The sequence below is a fragment of the Ixodes scapularis genome, unplaced genomic scaffold, assembly GCF_016920785.2.
Source record: "Ixodes scapularis isolate PalLabHiFi unplaced genomic scaffold, ASM1692078v2 PGA_scaffold8__174_contigs__length_109621045, whole genome shotgun sequence".
NCBI classification, from domain to species: domain Eukaryota; kingdom Metazoa; phylum Arthropoda; class Arachnida; order Ixodida; family Ixodidae; genus Ixodes; species Ixodes scapularis.
The window spans coordinates 2,322,032-2,344,639 of NW_024609883.1; the positions used below are offsets into that span (position 1 = coordinate 2,322,032).

The window sequence follows — 22,608 nt, forward strand, 5'->3', positions numbered from 1 at the left end:
TTATCTTTGTTAAACAATTGGGCATCATTAATAACTTAAATGAACATTTTCACGCGATTTATTTGCTTGTGCATTCATATATTGCTAAACCCAGCTCTACGTCGCAATTGAGTACTCGATGTGCTTCATATATATCATTGTGCAGGCTGTCCACCAAAAAATTCGATTTTGTTTCCTCAATGACTTGTTACAAAGCAAATAAACAAAAAATGGCGGACAAGGACAGACATCTTCCATTTTTGTCTGTCTTTTTTTTTCTGTAAAAAGTTATGGAAAACTAACGTGCTCATCGAAAACTGTTTTTTTTTTTTTTTTTTTTTTTCACAACAAAAATAAATTACGCATCGCTGAACACTCACTGTTCACCCAAATGTAGCCTTAGAGGTTCAGGTCAGGTGCCAAAGTTTCAGAACTAACTTTTACCTTATGCGTAAGTTAATTTCTCATATTTTCGATTGAAAAATAGCGTCCGATGGAGCTCTCAAATATATGGAGCTGAATGGCGACAGTTACCGGAAATGGGCGAAAACTGAGTATGTGGTTTTCTATTGAAAGTTTCAAAGATGACTTTTAATTTTTGTGTTTAATGACGGGTAGTTTTAATATTTTGGCCTAAGGCTCGAGCCGTTAGAGCTACATTTGGGCGCAGAATGAGCATTCGGCAATGCTTAGTTTATTTTGTCAAAAAGAAAAACACAAATGTTTTTGGGGAGACGCTGTAGATAAACCTTGGTCTAAGTCCTTCGTTGTTTCTCTTTCTTGTTTTTTTTTTTTTTTTTTTTTCCGTAACGTGCAGGTTTTTTTATGGGGCGCTGACATACTTCACAGCTGGTGAAGTCGAATTTTCAAACGCTGTTTTGAAATTAATGTGATGAGTATCTTAAAGTTCTCCAGATGTTTCGATGGCCTTGCATGTTTTCTTTTCTTTTTTTTTTGTTTTGTTTTGTTTTGATTGACAGAAAATGCTTACTTGAGGTACAGACGATCAAGTACCTCTCAGTCGTTATATTTCGTCACTTGTCGGGGAAGATTCTTCCCAGTGTGTTAATCAAAATGCAGAGGGGTTAACCTTTTCGTTATGGTGATGAAAAACGTTATACGTTTTATTTGTAATTTGCCATTCATCACACCATGTTTCATGTTTTTTTTTGTTTTGTTTTCTAAATGCTTATTTAATTTGTTTCTTTTAGATCTACTCCTGATCTCGCTAAATTATGATCTGTTTCATCAAAGTGGTTATTTCTGAAAGCATATAGAATGTCTCTACTTATGTCACAATATTGCCGCGCGCAGTGCCCAGCAAACAACACTCGGCCAGGGACTTTTAGAGGGTTCGTATTTATTCTTACTGCGGACGTAACTTCTATTATTTCGTCCTACTTCCCTGTTCTAGAAAGTTCCTGTTTATTCTCACCCCGAACGCTCGACGCTTGAACCTTCTGGGCCGAGTTTTCGACATGCTGACGAACGCTAAATAAGGAGCTGCGCGGGACTTTGTCGAGTAAGTCTCGCTCTCGCTTGCTGTTAAGCCGCCAAATCGCAGCCAGCTTTTCAGCTGCCTCAATGCTCCTTTTTTTATTATGTTTACCGAAGGTTCCCCGATTAAACTTTTATTTTTAGTTAATTATTCATTGTCTTGTCGCGTTCATCCGTGACATAATAATTTTGGGGACGCCGGCTTTAGTCTTTTTGGTACGCGTTATGCAGGTTATACACATTATGTGCCACAAGATCACATCTCAGCCAAAGCACATCGCCTAAAAATTAGACAAGCGAACACGTCTAACAAGTGCGTCAACCGGCACGCCAACGATGCGGCAACGTACGAATCCCTTCATCTGTCCCAGGAGCTCTGTAATCTCCTTTATTGTTTTAAACACGGAAGTGTTGAATCATAATGTTTGTGGTGCCTGGGACTATGGTGCGGGAAAATGAAGACACTTTCAAGACGAAGAAAAAGATGACGGAAGGAGAACAGGTCTAGGCCAAACCGTTGAAAGTCAACTCGTTGACGGCCAGCTCGTCGGCGGCCCATTCGTCGAATAGGACAATTCGTCATCATAGAGCAACTCGTCGAAGGAAAACTCGATAAAGAGGCCAACTGGTCGCCGCTTTTTTAAAACCAAGATATATAACTTTGACATTAGATTTTAATGCAAATACTGCCCTATACACTCCGCGCCACGTGACCGCCGTGCCGCCGCGCGGCCGTTATCGAAGGCAGGCAGTGAGTAGCCAGCGAAACGAAACCAAGCTGCGTACCTAGTTGGTACGCATTGTAGTCGGAGCGGTGCGTTGCGCCAGGTTGATAGTATGAACTGCCGCGTCATTTAGTGCTTCAATAGTTATGCATCGTGTCTCGTGGGTACAAAGTTTTGTAGTTTTTCAACTGGCTGATGTTTTGTGGGACAGCGGCAACCATGGACCCGCGCCGTACGACCCAAGAAATTCGGTCTCCCGATCATGTCTGCCACTGTTCTCAGACGTCTAAGACGTCTGACATGTTCTCAGACGTCTAAGTAGTTCAACTACTTTTCTTAAGTTACTGTACTTTAACTACTTTTCTAAGTAGTTAAGTACCTTTCAATTATATTTATATCGGTAATTATTAGTTTACTTTAATTACTTGTTCCAAGCAATTTCAACTCAAGGTAAATATTACTTTCAAATTTTAGTAGTAAGTTTGATTATCAACAAACATTTCTGCACAAAAAGAAAAAAAGATGTTGGAAGATGAGCTGATATTTCCAAAGTGACTCAAGCGTGTGGCGTAGGCAGGGGGGGGGGGGGGGGGATTTACAGGGTCCGAAAACCCCTAAAAGTTTTACGAGCCCCGCACTGCAACAACCCTGCTACGCGAGGCGTGGGGAGAGGACATACGCGTGGCAAGTGAGGCCGAGTAATGGCGGGATTAGCACCGAAGACTGGAGTTTTCTTGAGTTTCGAAGCTCTGGGAGACAACGCAGTTGGAGAAAGGGCTTGTTCCCGTTTCTCCCGAATGCAGGAGCTCTCGCGCACTACAGGAGTTCTGCACATCGCATCCTCACTCAAAGAAGGCAACCAAATGCAGCAGCCGTTCTAAAGCTCATCTGGTGCTGCTCCCACAGTTTTTGCTGTACTTCAAGAATCGCCTGCTAAAGGGCAACGCTAAGGTCAAGTCTTCGCGTCACTTTCCCTCCCAGAACTCAGAATATGCAGGTCTTTTAAGATTCGGAGATCGTTAGAGAAACCTTAATAATTCCCCCAACGTTTTTACATTAATAAAAATAAACAAGCTGTGCTGGGAAGTATTTTAGGTACATGGTTCTTAAGGTACTACTACTTCAAGTTGTTTTACAAAACTTGTATTTTATTTTGAGTACATGCTCTGAGCATGTACTTATAATTTACTACAGCAGTTTTTTTTTCTGGTACTTTTCGAGGAAATTACAACTCCCGATTTCAAAGTACGTTCCCCAAATCTGAAACTGAAAAATTGCGTATCGTTATATGAGAATAAGTTATCGTCTTTCGGGTCGTCATCTGGTCATATCTCTGAGCGAAGGAATTGTGGCTACAAGACCGATACAAATAAGTGTATTCATGATGCCCATTCATCCCATATACAGCGTTTATATATACACATATATATATATATATATATATGAATTATTCTACCACTAATTCACTGAGTTCAGGATGAACCTACCTTAACTCAATTAATTTGCGGTACTCGAATTTCAGGATATAAACGCCTCGTCGATTATGTGAAAAAAGTCCAGCGGTTGTACTTTCTAGCAACCGGGAAAGTTTCTCGTCGTAAGCCAGCGTGCCGTGTGATTGATTGAAGATGTAACATTTATTTCTTGGAATATATAAGAAGCGGAAATTATCTAGATGACCTTGTTATCTCTTCCCCCATCATTATGCAACGTCACCATCAACGTATCGGCTCGATGAACCAAAGTTCCGTCGTGCGCGCTTCCGCCGCCACAGCTTCGCACGCGAAAAGGCACCGCAGGCTGTTGAACGCGTCTCACTGTCGAAGGCCAGCACCTCCGTTTGCGGCGCAACGCGCGTTTTGCAAAGCACCGCCTATAGTTCCCGCACGGAGTGTATAATAATCCGTAAAATCGCCGCACGGTAGTCAATCTCCTGTGTGCTTTTTCTTGTCGAAGGTAACAACTTGCCGCTGTCGCCGCCTTCACCGGGCCTGTATCACTTGGGCGCGTGTTAACCTATCTGTGGCTCTTATCCCGCCCATCCATTCACGCCGTTTCGCGGAGACAATCTCAGAATCAGAATCAGAATCGGTTTATTTTTGTCACAGCGCTTTTACACACATGTGACAAGGGGGGCCAGGAAAAAAAGCTGCAAGTTTGCAGCTTGACGGGTTCCTGCCCCCCAAAACACAGGGCAGAGCGGCACTGTCACCAAAAACCCACACACAAAAAAAAGACACAGTGAAAATAACTTACGTGACATGACATTTAGCAATATATTAAGTATCGTCTCAATACACATTGAAATAGATAGATATAACAAACATAAGACAAACAATCTATTTATTACCGGCAAGTTTAAATTTTACGGACATTTGACTAAAGTTTACCAACACTCATCTCCAGACACGAAAGAAAAACACAATAAAGATAACTTATATAAGATATCGTATAAAATAAGTGTCATTGAAAATAGGTTGCGCTTCAAAAACAGACTGAAATAGTAGATATACCAAACATACGACAAACATTTTCACTCAATATAATAAAGCCTGAGCTCTATGGGCACTTAATGAAGGGGAATCAACTTCTTGGGAATATAAGGTGTTCAACAGAGACGGTAAACATTAACTCAACCTCTGGAAGCCAAAATTAGTTCTAGATGATGGGATTCTCCAGGGATGCCAATGACGTGAGGGATATAAGGATACATTACTTTCAAGTTTAGCGAGGTCGAAAATTACTGTAATATGTTCTCGTAAGGCACGATGATATGTGACCGTTAATCTATTGGAGTACATGTTAGATACGTCAAGTATTTTATGCTTTATAAATAAAGGAAGAGAACTAGGATCACGTGGGACATTTTCAATTATCCTTATTGCTTTTGTTTGCATTAACCTCAACCTGTCAAAGTTACTTTTTGTTGTTGTCCCCCATACCAGATGGCAATAACAAAGAATTGAATGAAAAAGGGAATTATATACTAATTTTTTATACTTACAGGAAATACATCTCAATATGTGTTCATTATCCCTACTACTTTACAAAGTTTTTTATGGATGTAAGAAACATAATGATTCCACGACATGTGTTCAGAGAACACAACGCCGAGTGTCTTTACGCTTTCAACGCATTCTACTATATTTGGCCCAAAGTACAAATCACTGGACAACGCGATCCGTGATCCTGGACATTTAAAAAGGACTGCTTTTGTATTGGACGGGTTTATCGACAGAGAATTTATCGTAACCCAATGTGTTAACTTGCGTAAAAAATTGTTTCCTTTGGAAGTGAGTAGGTCTTCTCTAGAGTGAGAAAAAAAGATGCTGGTATCATCTGCATACATAATCAGCTTGGCGGAAGTTTCTATATTTGTAATATCATTGACGTAAATATTAAACAACAGGGGGCCTAATATGCTTCCCCGGCCGGGAACCCCAGAAGAAATACGCTGCATGTTGGATGACGAGTTTCCAATCTGAACATATTGGTGGCGATATTGTAGGTAGGAGGCAAGGAGTGATAAGGGAATACCACGTATACCGTAACATTTTAACTTGTCAAGAAGAGTCTGGTGGTTTATTCGATCGAACGCTTTTCTAAAGTCTATGAAAATCCCTAAAGTTAAAAGTTTATTCTCAAAATTTTCTAATATTAATTCTTTCTGTACTAGTAAGGCTGTTTCTCTGGATCTATGTTTCCTAAAACCGAATTGTGATTCCGACAACAAGGAGTGTTTGCCCAGAAAATTGAAAAGTCGAGAGCACATAATTTTTTCAATGGGCTTTGAAAATATAGGAAGGATGGAAATTGGACGGTAGTTACTCAGATCATTCCTATCCCCACCTTTATAAAGAACAGAAACTTTAGCAACCTGCATCCTGTTCGGGAAGGTACCAGATGATAATATAAGATTACACAAATGAGTTAAGCACGGAAGTATCAAATCCAAGACAAATTTCACAGGTCCGATTTGGAGATCCTCACAGTCATGACTACGGCCATTTTTTTATGTTCATAATTGTGGAGAAAACTTCGCCTTCATCGGTAGGAGTTAGAAAATGGTTTCATTGCAGGTGGTAAAATTACTTATGGCTGTACTATTATAAGTACTGGTTCCCACACTGACAAAGTAGTCATTAATTTATTGCTAAGTTCGGTACTGGATACTTCCCTATTATTAATGGTCATGCTTTCAATACCATCCTGGTTCGGGTTTCGCATTAAGGAGTTCAAACGCTTCCACATAATTTCGGGCTGCCTAAAACAAGACTCATCAAATTTGGCAGAAAAATAACGTTGTTTTGCACGTTTTAACTGCGTATTTACGAAGTTTCTAAATTTTTAGAATTCACGCAACTTTACTTCGTCTCGAGTTTTAAGAAAGGAATCATACAGAAAATTTATTTTTTTAATTTGTTTCAGAGGCTGTCTACTGATCCAGGGCTTTCGAGACTTTTTGTTGACATAAATTGTTTTGTATGGAAACGCTGTGCAATAGGCACGTTTTAACTCGTTTAAGAAAAGGTCATAGCATTCGTCAGTTTGGAGACGGGACAACTCGTCGAAGGGGGCAACCTTTCGAATTTGCGTAAGAGAGTTAAAAAGAAAAGGTTTGTTTTATCATTTTTCTTCCAGTCTTTTGATCTCTTTCGTAAAACAATTTTGCTTTCTGTTCCCATCGTTCCATGTATAGACCACTCTCAAAACATAGCCCCATATCTGAAATACAAAAGTTGGTACAAAATGCTTGGTATTGAGTCATCAATATGTGGGTTAATTTCTAGACTATGCGAGACTTCAGCTAATATGGGTCCTTTCTGACTGTTGGGCGAGTTGGTGCTGAATCCATTAAAACATGTTCCCACTTGCAGGCATGGACAAGGGGATGAACAAGACAACACAACGCGCTATCTTCAGCTGTTTAAGGCTATAAAAAAAGCACGGAAATATATGCAGTAGGTTGTCGCGCCCCTCAACCAATCCCTTACCATGACGCGGCTTGCAATAGCTGTCTTGTTATTCCTCAGACCAATCGAAGATACGCTGACGCATTTATAGCCATAACTTCTGATTAATAGCTAATTCCACTCGTCGTTCTGGCGCGCCCCGGGATCGACTTTTGCGGAGCGCGCGTCTGTCGTTTGGGATCAACACGGATGTCTCTCTCTCTTGTCGTTTTAAAGCAGCGCCGACTCCGGATCTCGGTTCAGAGTGCCCAGATCTCGATCGGCCTATTTTCCCGGAGCCGAGTGGAAGTCGATCTCTGGGGACCCGTCGCTTCCTGCCTATCCGAGCTTGACGGGAACGGCGGGCGACCAACGGCGGCTGCGAGCATGCAGGCGGTTTTCGGATATGACGAGGGCCCAACGCGATGGGCAATGCAGGGAAGACAGTCGGCCACTCCTGTCATCTTCCGCTGGGGGAGTCAAAGTCCGGTTGGCTCCGCACGGACCACATGTGGCGTAGCGGATTTAAGCCACTGATTCAGAACGACCAGAAGAATTCGCTACTCGTCTGCCTCTCTATAAAAAAAAAAACAGCTCGATTCATCGCATAAAACATTACGTATAAATATAATATTTAATAGGTGTCTTGTGTTTATGATTTGAAATATATGTTCTGTATAAAAAAATATATTCTAAAGACAATCATTATTACATAGAGGAGATAGAGGCTTTTAACCTAGAGATTTTGTTTTATTATTACGTTGCTGGCGGACGGGTACGAGAGCTCTTGCCGTCACTTTTAGGCAAGGAGACAGCACGCAGCGCACAACCCGCAATTTACAGCGTACGCAAAAATATGAAAGCTAAATACCTACATTTCTAGAGAAGGGGAAAAAGACGAAGTGTTTTAAAAAAGACTGTTTTTTTTCCCCCACTTCATCTGTTCCATAAAATTATTATATATTATCCGCCAGTTTGGACAGTACGAACTGCAGATATTGTTCGGAATACGCCCCTCGGTGGTGTAGTTTGCCGCACTGGGATTTACTCACCAGTGCTAATGAACCGACCTTGCCATTTCTACCGGCACATCTTCGCTGAACTCGAATCAACGCTGTTCCGCCGATCATGGAGCATGCCTTCTTACAACTGTGGCAGTTAAATCGGCGGAGCAGAAAACTCAGCCATGAACCTGAATGCGGACATCACTCCAGGTCAGCAATGCGCCACAACATCATCATGGCGGGTCATTAAGCCATCCACTGACATGTAAATTTCTTATCTTGACAGCAGAGAATGGATTAACCCCAAGTAAGAAGAAAGCAAAAGAAAAACAACCCTAATTACAGCCTTAGCAATGAAAGAATTTGAAGCAGTACAGGAATGCCTGAATGGCTTATTGGTCATAATCACACCGGCCGAGCGGAACACAATACTCACATTGCTAAACAGCCTAAAAGTGTCCCTCGCCTTGGAAAATTTGTGCCCGAAATGTATCCTCGAGATCAGATATAACAGATGTCTGAATTGCATTGCCATGGACACAAGGAATGGCCAGACAGCTCGAGCACTCCTAAGTTGCACTGAGCTCTGTGGAGTCAAGATCTTAGCTTACGAATCACTTTCCAGATATTACGCCACTAGAGTAATCAGGGACGTGGACACCACGCTCACTGATGCACAGGTCGCCGACAAATTAAGGTCTCCAGAAAACAGATTTGCGCGACTATGAAGACTAGCCAAAAGTTCAGCGGTAAAGATTTCGTTTACTGAATCAACGCTGCCAAGCTTTGCTCACATCGGCCACGTCCGGCACCCAGTGACTTTATTCAAGGAAAACGCAACACAGTGCCGCAAGTGCTACCGTTATTGGAATCGAGAAGCAGCCTGCAAGCAGAACCCAGTATGCAGCCGCTGCAGTGGTACGCATGAAAACATAGATAACTGTTCTGAGTAATAAAAGTGCACCAAGTGCAGAGACACTCACATGGCTACTTCACCGTGATGTTTAAGACGGAAAAAGAGGCAGAAACCAGCAATTACGCCAGACAATACGCAGTCAATTTCCGCACTGCTAGAACCATGGTTTATAAAACCGAACGGGCCCAACTAGCCAGAAAGGATGAACAGCGCTCTCCAACTCCACAGATAAACTTGAGTAGCACGCACGAGAACCAGCCTTCAAAAAGGGCTTCGTTCGTTGCACTCACTAAGGGGTCAAATGAAAACAGATCAAACTCAAGCCCGACTAGCCCGGTGCAACTTTCAAATCAGTTACCACATTACACGTTTCCCAAAGTTATTGGGCCTGCTTTGAAAGATTCAATACAAGGCAATTCACCGGAAAAAAACACACCACCTGTTTAAACCGACACATCTTCAGTCAAGAGACAGATTCCGTTCCTTCAAACACCCTTGTTACACCATCCAACCTGGCGAAGAACCAAACAGCGGCATAAACTCTGTGTTTTCCCTGCAATACCTTACATCAGCCCTCCGCAAGCAAGCGGAACAGGACACCGTACCCCGAACGCGTTACCTATGGGATGCTCCGCAACCTGCCGGACATGAAGATGGAAGAATATCTCGCCTTAATCAATGAAGCGTAGAAACAGGCTCTATACAGCCAGGATGGATAGAACCCCACGCCATCACCATCCCCAAGCCAGGCAAACTCACCACCACGATCACCAACCTTCGCCCGAATTCCATGACATCAGGCTTTGGTGAGTTGACGGAGATGATGGCCCTCCAACGGTTCGTGTGGCACCTAGCCCTTTCCTAGGCGCAATTTTTGTCCAAAGACGCACTTCCGTGGTCGTTTTTTTTTCCGGTGCTATAGCAATGAAGATACACTAGTTTATTGTCGCAATGTAAGACTTATAATAAATAGTAACTCACACTTTAAAACATCTGCGGCACGCTCGTTTGAGGCTGAACAAAACAAAAAGGACTACAACTTCAAATTGTCAACCCTCTAGTACTTCTTCAAAGTGTGGTAGTCCTTGAAGCCTAGCAGGGTTCCACACGTACGTCCTTGTCACAGTCGGGGCACATGAACATTGTGTCCTTTCCTTGCTTCGGTCTCAAAGCTGTGTTGGCACACACGTGGCACCTTCGTTGGGTGCGGTTGCCTTTCGCTGAGGTTTGTGGCACCCTTTCAAGGAAGTGTCGGGCTGTCAGTCTCGTTGGATTGTCTCCGCTGGGCCTTCAACTGTTCCGCCTCTCCGTGTGATGCTCCTCAACGAGCTGGTACACGACTCTCCTTCTGAACTCGGAAAATGCGATCTTGTGGGCACTCATTTTACGATGGAGAGGGAACGCGTTCAAGAGAAACATATCCAGAAGGTGAAAATAAACCTTCTTATACCACTTCAGCGTCCTGATGCTTTCAGTGAAGCTTAGCTGCACGTCCACATTGTTCACGAGTCCCATCTTCTAGCTGTACTCAACTATGCATGATGGCATTTTCTGTGGAGTGCCTGTTCCTCTGTTTACCTTGCCAGTGTCCTCAATACGACCTCCACGCATTGGGGTCAACATGTGTACTTCTCTCAATGCCAGAGGTGTATCGGTGTGAAAGCGCTCTACCTCTCCCTTTCTTATCATTTTTTTTTTTTAATTGTGAAGTCTCTTTTTGTTTCGTAGCACCGTTCCGCAAGTATTGGTTTGCTTCCCTTGAAGGTACTGGAAAATTGCCGGACTAGTCTACCAGTTGTCTACGAAAAGGGAATACCCCTTTCCGAGATAGTGGGTGTGTTGCACACCCACTATCTCGAGGACAACCAAGCCCGAAAGTCCCAACTCCTTAATCAGCGTCATTTTCGTGGAACCTTTCATGGAAAGATGTATCCGGTCTTCACGTCGCACAAAACAAGCGTCTTCACTCCGAAACGGTGCCTTTTGTAAGGAAGGTACTGACGAAATGAAAGACGTCCTCTCCAAGGCATCATCGACTCATCAATACAGAGATCTTGATATAGGACCAGCAGACTCGCAAGCTTTGCCTGAAGCGTTTTCATGAGTGGCCTGATTTTTCTTAGGCAATCTGCTGCATGAGTTCTGGAACTGGAATAGAGCACTATCAGCAAAAGGCGGAAACGATTTACTGAAAAAAAACGCTAAAAGAGAAGAGGTCTGAGTCATTGGATCGATGATCCAGTAGTCCCTCAAAGCATTTTTTCGGATGAGCCCCATCAGCAGAACAGCTGGTACAAAGCAGTAGATTTCAGAGAGACCAACATCTACCCACACTTTCAGTCGAGATGTGCGTGCGAGGTCGGGGTGAGCAATCAGCTGGCGCGCGTAGTCATTAGTCTTGTTTGCAGTCAAAGACACAACTCCCTCGTCGAAGTATAATGTGAAATAGTCTGCTGCTTTGGCATCTGGCTGGAGTAGAGTGCCTGCAGGCTGTCCGGAATGCGACGCGTCAAATGGAGATATGGATGGGGAGAAGTCTTCACCTTTTCGTTTTCCAGTTAATTACGTTTCGACGCGCCCACTTCCGAGACGGTCCAGCAGACGGTGCGGCTGTGCCAGACTCCTACTCCCAGCAGATTTCCAGTTGTTCGTCGGCTGTCGAGCTGTCATCCGACTCAGAGTCCGAGAAGGGTTCAAAGTCTCAACCCGAAGAGCCATCGCTCCAATCTCCGCTACCTCCGGAGCAGCCGGCACGCGTGGCCATCTGGAAAGTATTACGTGCACGGAGTCCTGTTTCGCAATTTCAAAAAGCCGCCCAGCAAACACGACGGGGCAGTTATATGGAAGTATTTCCTTATAAACCTACCAGATGTCAGCACGTCCGCGCGAACGTGCCCGTTCAAGTACAGGCGGAAATTTCGGAATGAGCAGTCGCGGTCGTACATGTCCAGTGGCCCAATTTTTTAATAATATCAAGCGAGCGCCGACCGCCGGGACGGCCAGTGCCCTACCGCGGAGGCGTGCGGCGAAACGGGAGAGATTAAGCGGGTGCGCCCGAAGCCCTTTCGGCTGAGAACGTCGTCGGCTAGGCTATTCCGTTGATCGCACACAGCCCCTGCTCCGTAGCAAAGGAAGGGGGGCAGGGCGCCTGCAATGTCGAAGTGCATCGCGATACGCCCCTCTGGGAATGCGTTCATAATCCTATTGACGGTAGCCTGTATAACCCCGACTGTGGTTGCTACATCCCTTTGCGTCATGCCGCCCATCGACATTCTCACAATACGTTCCCTTGTTTTCATGGGCAGTCAAGGAGGCATAAAAATGTGCGCGCGCCCGCTGATCAAGGAAAGTCTGACTATCCAGTACACTCTAAGAAAAAAAGGAGGAGAAAGGTAGCAACAGCGACTGTTCCTCCTTGTTGCGGACAAGTTGCCCAGAGAAGGGAGGAACGGAAGTTCAGATGAAAGGAGAAGGTCGCGTTGCTCCTTCTTCAGTTGGCGCAGGGGTCAAACATCGCGCTACTGACCAAGTGGTCAAAGGTTCGATCCCCGGAAGAGCGGGGTTTTTTTGTTTTCGTAAAGTTTTTTTTTTCATTTTTATTTACCAAAACACGCATAAACAAACCCAGACCGATGAAAGGAAAGTTAAAGTCTTTATTATTCACCGAGACGTTTTCCTCCTTCTCCAGGCAGACGGGAGAAAGCTGTCGCCCTCCCGACTCATCTTCTTTCGGTTTCGTTGTTCGAGCACATCGCGCACGTTGTTTAATAAATTAATGTCGAGTTGATTGAGCTTCAGCGGCCGCAAGGCCGTCTGTATTTCCGTCTTCTAGTCCAAACGTGCAGAAAATTTCGATTGCACGGACGTTTTTACCACTAATTTTATCAAACGAGCTAACGAAGCCGCTAGAAACAGCGAAGTTCCGGAGCAGTGCCAGCAGCGCTACATACACTGGGTAAGACGGCCGTCTCCGATTTGCGGGACACACGCGGAACTACAGTAGCGAAACCACGAGGAACTGTGTCGACGTTTCCGACGTTATGGAAATCGCAGGAACTGCGTCCAAGGCAGGCATGTTTCCTGCCGGCTGCCTGGGTGCCTTCCGTGCTGAGTTCGGTTCTGTTGTCCCGTGCCGAGTACCAACCGGCGTTCAACGTGATTTTGTATTTCTCTGTCAGCAACATCGTCAACGTGGTTCCGTATTTCTGCGTGTCAGCGAAATCGTGATGGCAGTGTTGTGGGTTGTGAACAGAAGACTGGAATTATCGCCGATGTGACCGTGTGTTCCCGTATCAGTGGTCTAACAAGATGACATGACGTAAACTGTCGGGCATTGATGTCGCTGGTCGGGCCGTGATCGGAGGGGGCGGGGTGTCGCAGGATGACATTCCGCTTTAGAATAAAGAGTTTAAAACCACCTGAGGGATTAGGTGCAGTCGATCGACGTGTGGATAGTCATGTTGGAGCGCTGGTCTGAACGGTAAGCTCCTATCGTACAGCGGCCAATGTGACTGTCGGACCCCGAGAGCGATTGCGCTCTGGGGAAAAGACTGAACAGTACTAAATTATGACGCAAATTACGTATATTTACAATGGAAGTTTAGCATAAAAAAAAGAGGTAAAATCGAAAAAAACGCTATATTGTATTTTACTGTTTAAACATATTACGGTTCCTGTAGAAACTGCCCTTCAAGGGGCGCGCTGGGATGAGCGTTAGAAGTTTTCGAGCTCGCAACGGCGTAGCTCCGTAGAATTAACACCTGCCGCAAGTCGCGGCTTTGACTGCATTCAAGTTGATCGAAAAGCGATTTCTCAGCCCGTGAAACATCACTTCCAGCTGATGCTTCAGCTATAGCCGCTCTACAAAGATTAATTCAAGACGGCAATTGCAGCCGTGCGCGAACAGCACAAATAGAAAAACAAACACTACAATAGAAATACTGGCTACGAAGCGCCGTGCGGGAAAACAAACTCATGGCTTGGAACCACATTGGAGCGGCTCGATTTATTGGCTTTCAAATAATTACGGCATGATCGAGCGTTTTCTTTTTAATAAGAGATTCGTCCCCTGAGCCATTAAAAATAGTCTTAGATGTATGACATTGCTGGAAAAAAATGAACATGTTCGCAATATTTTTTATTGCTTAGGGAGTCATCGAAAAATTCCGTACGTTTAAAACGACCAGGGCGAAAACGCAGGGCTCGGGAGTAGTGATCGGGGTAGTGTGTTGTATTGATGTTTGTATGTGCGATGCATGCGTATGCGCTCAATATATGTTCACCTGATGCTTGTAGTGTGCGTAACCTGTCTACATGTGTTAGAGGTTCCCGATGAAAAGGAAACGCAATTGTGGCGTAAGGAAATAAAAATATTTTTTTGTAAAACATGAATTGGACCTAGCGCCTCCTAGCCTAGCTACTTGCGATTACTCTGATTGACCCTGCCATCTGGTGGCAAGCGATTTAACATCATTTTACGCTACGCGGCTACGCCATAATTTCGTGTTACCGTGCTGAGGTAAGCCAAGAGGTTGCTTCGGATTCGCTTTTTTTTTTTTAGAGCGGCTTTTGGTTTTGCGGGCGAATGATTTTAACTCCTCCGTGATGTGCGGTTGACGCAACGGTTGACGAAGGAATTGTGACTCGAGGAATAGCAAAGGTAAGACATAAAGTGCGCGAACTGGGTGCCGGTTGTCTCCGTTCAACATCGCAGTGCTGACGATGAGAAGACTGAGTGACTGGATGCTTTCGAAACGTAAGTTTCTTTACCTGCAGGGGTAAAATTACTTCGGAAATAAATACAGTTCGCGGAAAGCTCGTGTTACGTTTTTATTTGCTGCTCCTCTCGCTCCGTACAATAGATTTAGTGTTCTCTTTAAGCCTTATCGAGCTCGGTTTGCTCGATTCGTGGCCGCCATAATGAGATGCAGTCGACGGAGGAACTTTTGCTCCCCTGCTTAAGGGACGAAAGTTTCTCCCTTTCTGAAGGAACATATGTGTCAAGAGCGTTCCTCCCTTTAGGGAGGACTATACTGACCCTTTTTTCTAAGAGTGTATACATAGGCTAGCTGACGACGGCACAACGCAGTTGATAATACGAAACACCCTGCGAAAACCCTGATAATGTTTCAATTTGTGTTGTACCGCAGCCGAAGCTACGAGCCATCTTGGCCAGTCCATCCCTAAAAGTGTGTCACGTGGCCTTTCCATTGGCTACAACTGCACGGGGAAGCACGATGTCACGTGGCAGGGTGAAAGCACTCGATTGGTTTTGATGGCTCGTAGCATCGTCTGCGGTATATAGTTTAATGCATCATTGCATTCAGTTTGCCGCGTCACCGGTTTTTTTTTGCGCTTTTTTTATTTTTGTTGGTCAATATTCCCAAGTGAACGCGAACATGAAATGAAAAAAAAGTAAATTAAACTCGAGATGACGCGCGGTTTATGCCACGCCTGAGCACTATCGCGCAAGCGATCGTTGTTAAGATCTTTGCTTAAAGGCGGTTAGCTATGCCAGCAGATAATGAACAGGGGTTTTGTGTGGTCCACGAAATAGCCTCGCGGACGACGCTCGCAACGGAAAGAACTGTGTGCGCACGCGCCTAATCTCTCCCGTGACGCCTCATTTATCCGCGCAACAGCGCCGACCGTCCCGGCGGTCGATGCTCGCGTGATAATATTGAAACATTGGCCCGCTGTACGTCAGCAACCATGCGGGACGCTCCCTGGATTACGTACAGGTATGTCAGTGACCATGAAAGGGATAGAGCGCCATGGATACTTCGTCCAAACAATGGTTGGCTTCCGCCAGCATGTTAGCACACAAGACGTTGCCCGCTGCATCCGCACGGCTGTCTACGACTACAAAAGCGCGGCTCAACTACGTACGATCGTCGGAGTGGACATTCACAAGGCCTTCGACAACGTAGAATATGCCCCCCTCCTCCAGAACCTGGACGAGACCCAGCCGGGATGCGGCCCCTTTGACTACGTTAAGAAGTCTCTCAAGGACTGAACGCTCTGCGTCGTCGACCCAGACAGCAATCCGTCACAGCCATATCCGCTGCGGCGAGGGACTCCCAAGGCTCTTCACTGTCACCCAAGCCCTTATATCTTACCCTAAAAAATCTTCCAGCCCAGCTATCCGCCGTCCCAGACCTCGATCACGCCATCTATGCGGATGATGTCACCCTTTGGTGCTGCACAGTCTGCCCTGAGGAATAGGAGGACACTGTGCAGAAGGGTCTCGACGTAGTTCACGCCCAGGCCCAGACCATTGGCCTCGCCTGCTCGTCCCGCGAGATGAAATGTTTTGTAGCTTCAAGCGACACGCGGAAAACTGCCCAGGCTTATCGAGACCTCATCTAGCTTCAAATCAACGGCTCCCCATTCCTCGACGCCCCTCCCCCCACCCCCCCCCCCCCCCCATTAAGGTCCTGATCTTCACCTTTCAGCAGGACGGCCGCAGTACGGTGTAGACTCCTCAAATCATCAAACAGATCGAGCAAGTACAACAGATGATCCGGCGCATCACCCGGCAACGCCAAGGCCTCAAGGAACATGAACCGCTCAAGGTAATTGAGGCCATGGTCTACTCGCGCTCTATGTACGCACTCCCCTACCAGAACCTCACAGCCACTCAACTCCGGCGCCTAGAGGCGACTTTTCGCAAGTGCAACTGCGCCGCCTTCGGTGTCCCTCCTACACCACCAATTTTAAAATAGAAGAGATGGCTTTTTTCACCTTTCTCGATCAGCGGATAGAAAAAAAGTGAAAGCTGCTTACAACTCCCTGTAACGCCGAATTAGAGCGCAGCTCTTGAGGAGGAGGAGGGAAGGGCACTGGGGGGGGGGGGGGGGGTTAAACTAACCAGGGGGGTCACGTGACCTTGGGGGGTCAGGTGACCTTGGGGGTCACGTGACCCCCAATGCCGATGATGTCATCACTGACGTCATCAGTGACGATGACGATGCGGGTACCGATGACGTCATTAGTGACGTCACTGAAGACTTCACCAGTGATGATGACGATGACGATGCGAATGTCGGTGACGTCATCAGTGACGTCGCTGATGACGTCATCAGTGATGATTACGATGACGATGCGGATGTCGGTAACGTCATCAGCGATGATGACGATGACGATGCGGATGCCGGTGACGTCATCAGTGATGATGACGATGACGATGCGGATGCCGGTGACGTCATCAGTGACGATGACGATGTGGATGCCGGTGACGACATCAGTGACGTCACTGATGACGTCATCAGTGATGATGACGATGACGATGCGGATGTCGGTAACGTCATCAGTGATGATGACGATGACGATGCGGATGCCTGTGACGTCATCAGTGATGATGACGATGGCGATGTGGATGCCGGTGACGTCATCAGTGATGATGACGATGTGGATGCCGGTGACGTCATCAGTGATGATGACGATGACGATGTGGATGTCGGTGACGTCATCAGTCACGATGACGTCATTGGGGGGTCACGCGACATCGGCGGGGGTCACGTGACCTAAGGGGAGTCACGTGACTTCGGGGGGTCACGTGACCTCGGGGGGGGGGGGTGACGTGCCCCCCTCGAGGTCACGTGACCCCGGTGGGGGGGCTCGCGCGGTGCATTATGGGACATTTCCCATGATGCACCGGGGTCACGTGACCTCGGGGGGGTCACGTGCCCCCCCACGAGGTCACGTGACCCCGGTGGGGGGCTCGCGCGGTGCATTATGGGACATTTCCCATGATGCACCGGGGTCACGTGATCTTGGGGGGGTCACGTGCCCCCCCACGAGGTCACGTGACCCCGGTGGGGGGCTCGCGCGGTGCATTATGGGACATTCCCCATGATGCACCGCGCGGTTACGCCGACGCCGACGCCGACGCCGACGGCGACGCCGCTCAAGCCGGAAACGGGCCCCTAAGAGCTGCGCTCTAAAACACCACCAAGCCCAACTTAACCGAATCGCAACCTCCGCACAAGGAAGAGCCATTCTCCGTCTGCTAGGGAAATCTACAGACCATCCAGCCCGTTTCCCTGACTCCACCTTCTTAGGACAGCATTCCCCATCTCGTCGTTGACCCCATATCCCGCAACATATGGCTCGCGCCACAGAGACGCGCAATTCAGGCAAGACAATGCGGACCATCTCAATTAAGCGATGCATAACATCTACTACATTGGCGATCGAGTCATCGACGACAAAACCGTGACGGCGACGGTAACACCCCGGGGGGGAGAGACTCCGGTGTTCCTTCGGTTGCGGGGGCGGAGAGGCAAGCCATCCTAGAAGAAGCCATCCTCCACCGACACTCCGCGGCAACCACCACTGTGCGGACCAGGCACGTAGCCAGGAGTTTGTTTCGGGGGTGGGGCGAGGGGGGTAAGGGGGAGGGAAGGGGGGGCCTGCCCATGACAAAATGGTGTATGAGGGGGAGAGGAGACCCCGCAAAGTGTAAGATTTGAGGGGGGGGGGGGGGGTGGGCGTATCCCCGCCGGGCGCCAGGCGCGTATCCCCGCCGGGGGATACGCGCCTGGCGCAGACGGACAGTCAGGCAGCTCTCCGCAGCTTCGATCCGCAAGCACTGACTACGCACATCCACACTTCATCCAAGAATACAAGCGTACCCATCCGCAGCTTAAAGTTCATCTAGAATGTACCCCCCCCCCCCCCCCCCCCCCACCAAGGCATTCAGGGAAACGAGCCAGCACAGGCTCTGGCACGCGACAGCGAACCTCCGGACCCCCCGACAACCTGGCCGGAACGATACCATCCCCGCGATGACCACTTCCAACACCACAAGGAACGAACTGCACACATCGCCAGCTTCAGGTCCCACGCTACAAGCACCCCTCCACTTCCTGGTCCCACTCCAGACGGGAGGCCTCTATTCTCCGGCAAGCACAGTCCTTTTCTCTTCCTACGGACCACTATATACACTTCATACAGCGCCGATCTGGTCGCCCCACCTGCAATAACTGCGGAGGCTACCCTTCCAATGAACACATATACTGGCCCTGTCTCAGGGCCTCACCCTCCTTCGCTTGAATCTCTCTCTCTCCTATGTTCCACCCTCAGTCAATAGCTCAGTTCCCTCTTCCTGGGCCAGCTGGGCCGATCCCCCAAAAAATCCCCAAGCCTCCTGGGGCCAATCCTTGTCGCCCACATTGAAAAAATAACTTCATCCTCGGACGCTAAACACACAGACTCCACGAAGGACGACCACAGTGCATCCTCATCCTCCGATGAAAATAAAAACAGCTCGTGCTTGAGTCGTTCTATAAAGTGTATTCTGCTCGTCGTTCACTAGCTCTCTCTCTGGCTCTCCCTCGCTCTCTCTCTCTCTCTGAAAAAAAGTGGCGAGGAAAGGACGTCTTAAACGAACTGTCCATCGAGGAGTTGCCCTATTACGAATTGGCCTATTTGACGAATTGCCCTTCGACGGGTTGGCTTTCGTCGAGTTGGCCTCGACACGTAGAAGATAATGTTTCGAAGACATTTTCGTTGGACGCCTACTTTTTAGTTTTGAAACACTCAGTCCCGTTTTTGTTTTTTTTAGATTACGTGTTGAAGATAGGCAGAAAAAACATAAAAAAGTGCCTAAAGAATGAAAGGCTGGAGTAGCCAATGCTAGTACGGATGAGAGACATGATACAATCAAGCAAATAATTGGTACGTATTTTTTATCTGTTGAGACTATTGAACATTTGAAGTCATTATTGCTAGTTCAAAAAGTCGGATAATCATGTTAGTATTAAAAGGTGACGGCTTAGAAAATCATAATCAATATAATAATCGAATTATCTCTGAAATTCACGAGGAAGACAATTAGACAGTGCGTAAATAAGAAGAGTCTAATTACGAAACGTTTCAGATTGGAAATGGCCATATACTAAACATGGCTAGCGTTTATTAAACAGAAGAATTAGGTAGATATGATAGCTCCCGAGTCACGACCAGTGATTGTTATTTTTAGTTTTACAACAAAGAAATTAACTGATAGAATTCTGACTAGCTCAACGGAGCTCTACGATAGAAAGATTTTGATGCCTCAGGATTGCTGGCGTTAGTTCAGATGGTGAGAATAACGTCTGTGACAGACAGGTGAAATATTCAAATGCCTGAAGACATAATTTTTTGTTAGACAATAAGCTTGTCGTTAGCAAAAAGGCATATTCGAGTAAAAAAAAAAAAAAAGAACTACAGTGTTAAGTTTTCTTCGTCGGGACAAGACGAAACGCAGTGGCGTTTCAATTATGCATCCCGTCAGCTTACCTGGAAGCTTTGACGTTTATTTTTGCACCTCTAACAAAACAGATTTTTCGAATACCAAGACTGCATTCTTCGCGGCAGCTATTTATTACAGATATAAGTTAAAATATACTACTCCAGTGCCTCAATCTAGAGGCACTGGCGTTGTATCTCCAGCGGTAGAGAAACCGGACGCAGAGAACTCCATAAGAATGAGATTTTGTTTACCGTGAATAAATGTCACTAGACCCATTATGATCATGAAGATAGACATCTGAATTGTCGTTACGTTAATACGTGAAGATCTTCACCGGATTTGTCTTTCTGAAAAAATAATAAAATGTAATGACAGTGAAAAATCATACTTCCATTCTTGTAGTACGTATGCACATTGACTAGAAAACCTAAAATTTTAGAGTTGTAACGTAAATCCTCTGATGTCGGTTTTAATATCTTGACAGCAATTGCTATTAGACTACTTCAAAAATTTTAGCACCTCTACTTCATGTGTTTTAGATACAGATAGGTGTTGTAAAACAATTATAAAGTAGCAAGGGATTCTCGCAGTACTAAATACTTCCTTTTTAAATGGATGCTTCTTAATAGTATTTAAATGTAAAAACATACCCTTAAACAGATAGACCGAATTCCCTAAATTTAGATATTTGGCAAACAAATTTCTGTTGGCCTAAATTTATCGCGCATTCGTTGCTTGGACAATTCAATTTCAAATAAAACAGATCCTTTATAAAGATTTGAGTGAGTCAAACTAGACTAGTGACCTCGCTAGAGGAATAAATATAAACTTTTTGTGTTTGTTTGCGTTTGGCAAGAAAGCTTTTCGCTCCTCCATCACACAAGTTGTCTTCAGTGCGCAAAGGCGCAAGAGGGTGCCACGAGAGAACGTTTTTGTATGTGCGAGCGCTCGCGCATGCAATGAGCTTTTGGAAACGTCACGATCGCATTTCGTGCTTTTGGCACTGCTGAGGATAATTTTCTTCTGGCTTGCCTCTATAGGGACTATTCACTGGAGGCAACATCTGTGTGCACGACTGCTGAGCGCGTGCTCACCCTATTGAAAAAGGCCAATATGAACTCGGCTTATTGGAAATATTGTATTCCACTGAGGTTGGTGGAAACCAATAAAAACTTATTGTTATCCGATTAACCCAATACGCGCGATGTGAATTCATATCGGAGCACAATAACCCGATATAGTATGCGGTTATTGGTATACAACAGGATATTGGAGCACAATATCCCGATATAACTTGCGGTTATTGGTATACAACAGGATATCGGAGCACAATATCCCGACAGAACTTACGGTTATTGGAATAGAATATGACATCGCGTGCATATTGGGGACCGACATGGACATACTGTGCGGCCACACTGGCCACACGATATATAAATATCGTTCGTCGATCACGGGCCCAGAAAGAATACAATATGATATCGCGTGCATAAATCTCAGAACGAATTCCAAGTTACCAACATGAATTACGTCGGCATCTACCGCGGACTAAGAGGAAACGTAACACAATATTGAACGTCCGTGAAGCAACATGCGGATATCGGTATGCCCACATATTCGACATCGCGTGAATGATATCGTAAAACAGCAGGAGTTACCATACGGCAATACGAGAGAGAACGATATTGGAGGTGGATGCACACAGAAAGACGAAAGTTCCGCGTTGCAAACACATTCACATGGATCGAAAGCGCAAGTACTACGTACGGCTGTTGGTACGGCACACAGTACAGACAGCCTCGCGCGCTTGAAATGCTAGACAACCACCAAACCATTCAGAATAACTAGCTGGAACACCCGCGACCTACCTTTTATTGAGAAAGCCCAATAACGACGTGCTTATTGGAGTGATCGTTTTCAAACAAATGTTTATTGCAGTTGTTGTAATGCAACAAAAGTTAGGTTCCCTGTGTTGAAACCCAAATCGATCACGATGCGTGACAATGTCAATTCGCACGATAACATCACGTGCATGTAGTTGCTTCTTACCCGCACATTTATCGATATTGACCCACCTTTCTGGGTAATCCTACGTCGTACACAAAATCCACGACCACATGCGAGCACATTTCACCCGCCACTCTTCATCGCCTGTTTCGCGAGATGCACAAACTGTAAAAAACGACGTGAAAACTACGTGCATTTGCGCCATCAAACGATACGTTACAGACTCGTTTTTTTGAGAAGGCAAGTTTCCATTGTCAACCCGCGCGCGCGAAAGCTCGAGCTTCGGAAACAG

The 22,608-nt window shown here is 46.0% G+C and overlaps 1 protein-coding gene across 1 annotated transcript in view; it reads right to left on the reverse strand.

Moving 5' to 3' along the window:
- LOC120842892 overlaps positions 1-20,606 on the reverse strand; it is a 42,977-nt gene extending 22,371 nt beyond the window's left edge. Inside the window, exon 1 of the mRNA XM_040214099.1 lies at positions 20,561-20,606. Within this exon, the coding sequence (XP_040070033.1) occupies positions 20,561-20,606 (46 nt within the window). The remainder of the gene's footprint in view (positions 1-20,560) is intronic.
- Between the last annotated feature and the right edge of the window lie 2,002 nt (positions 20,607-22,608).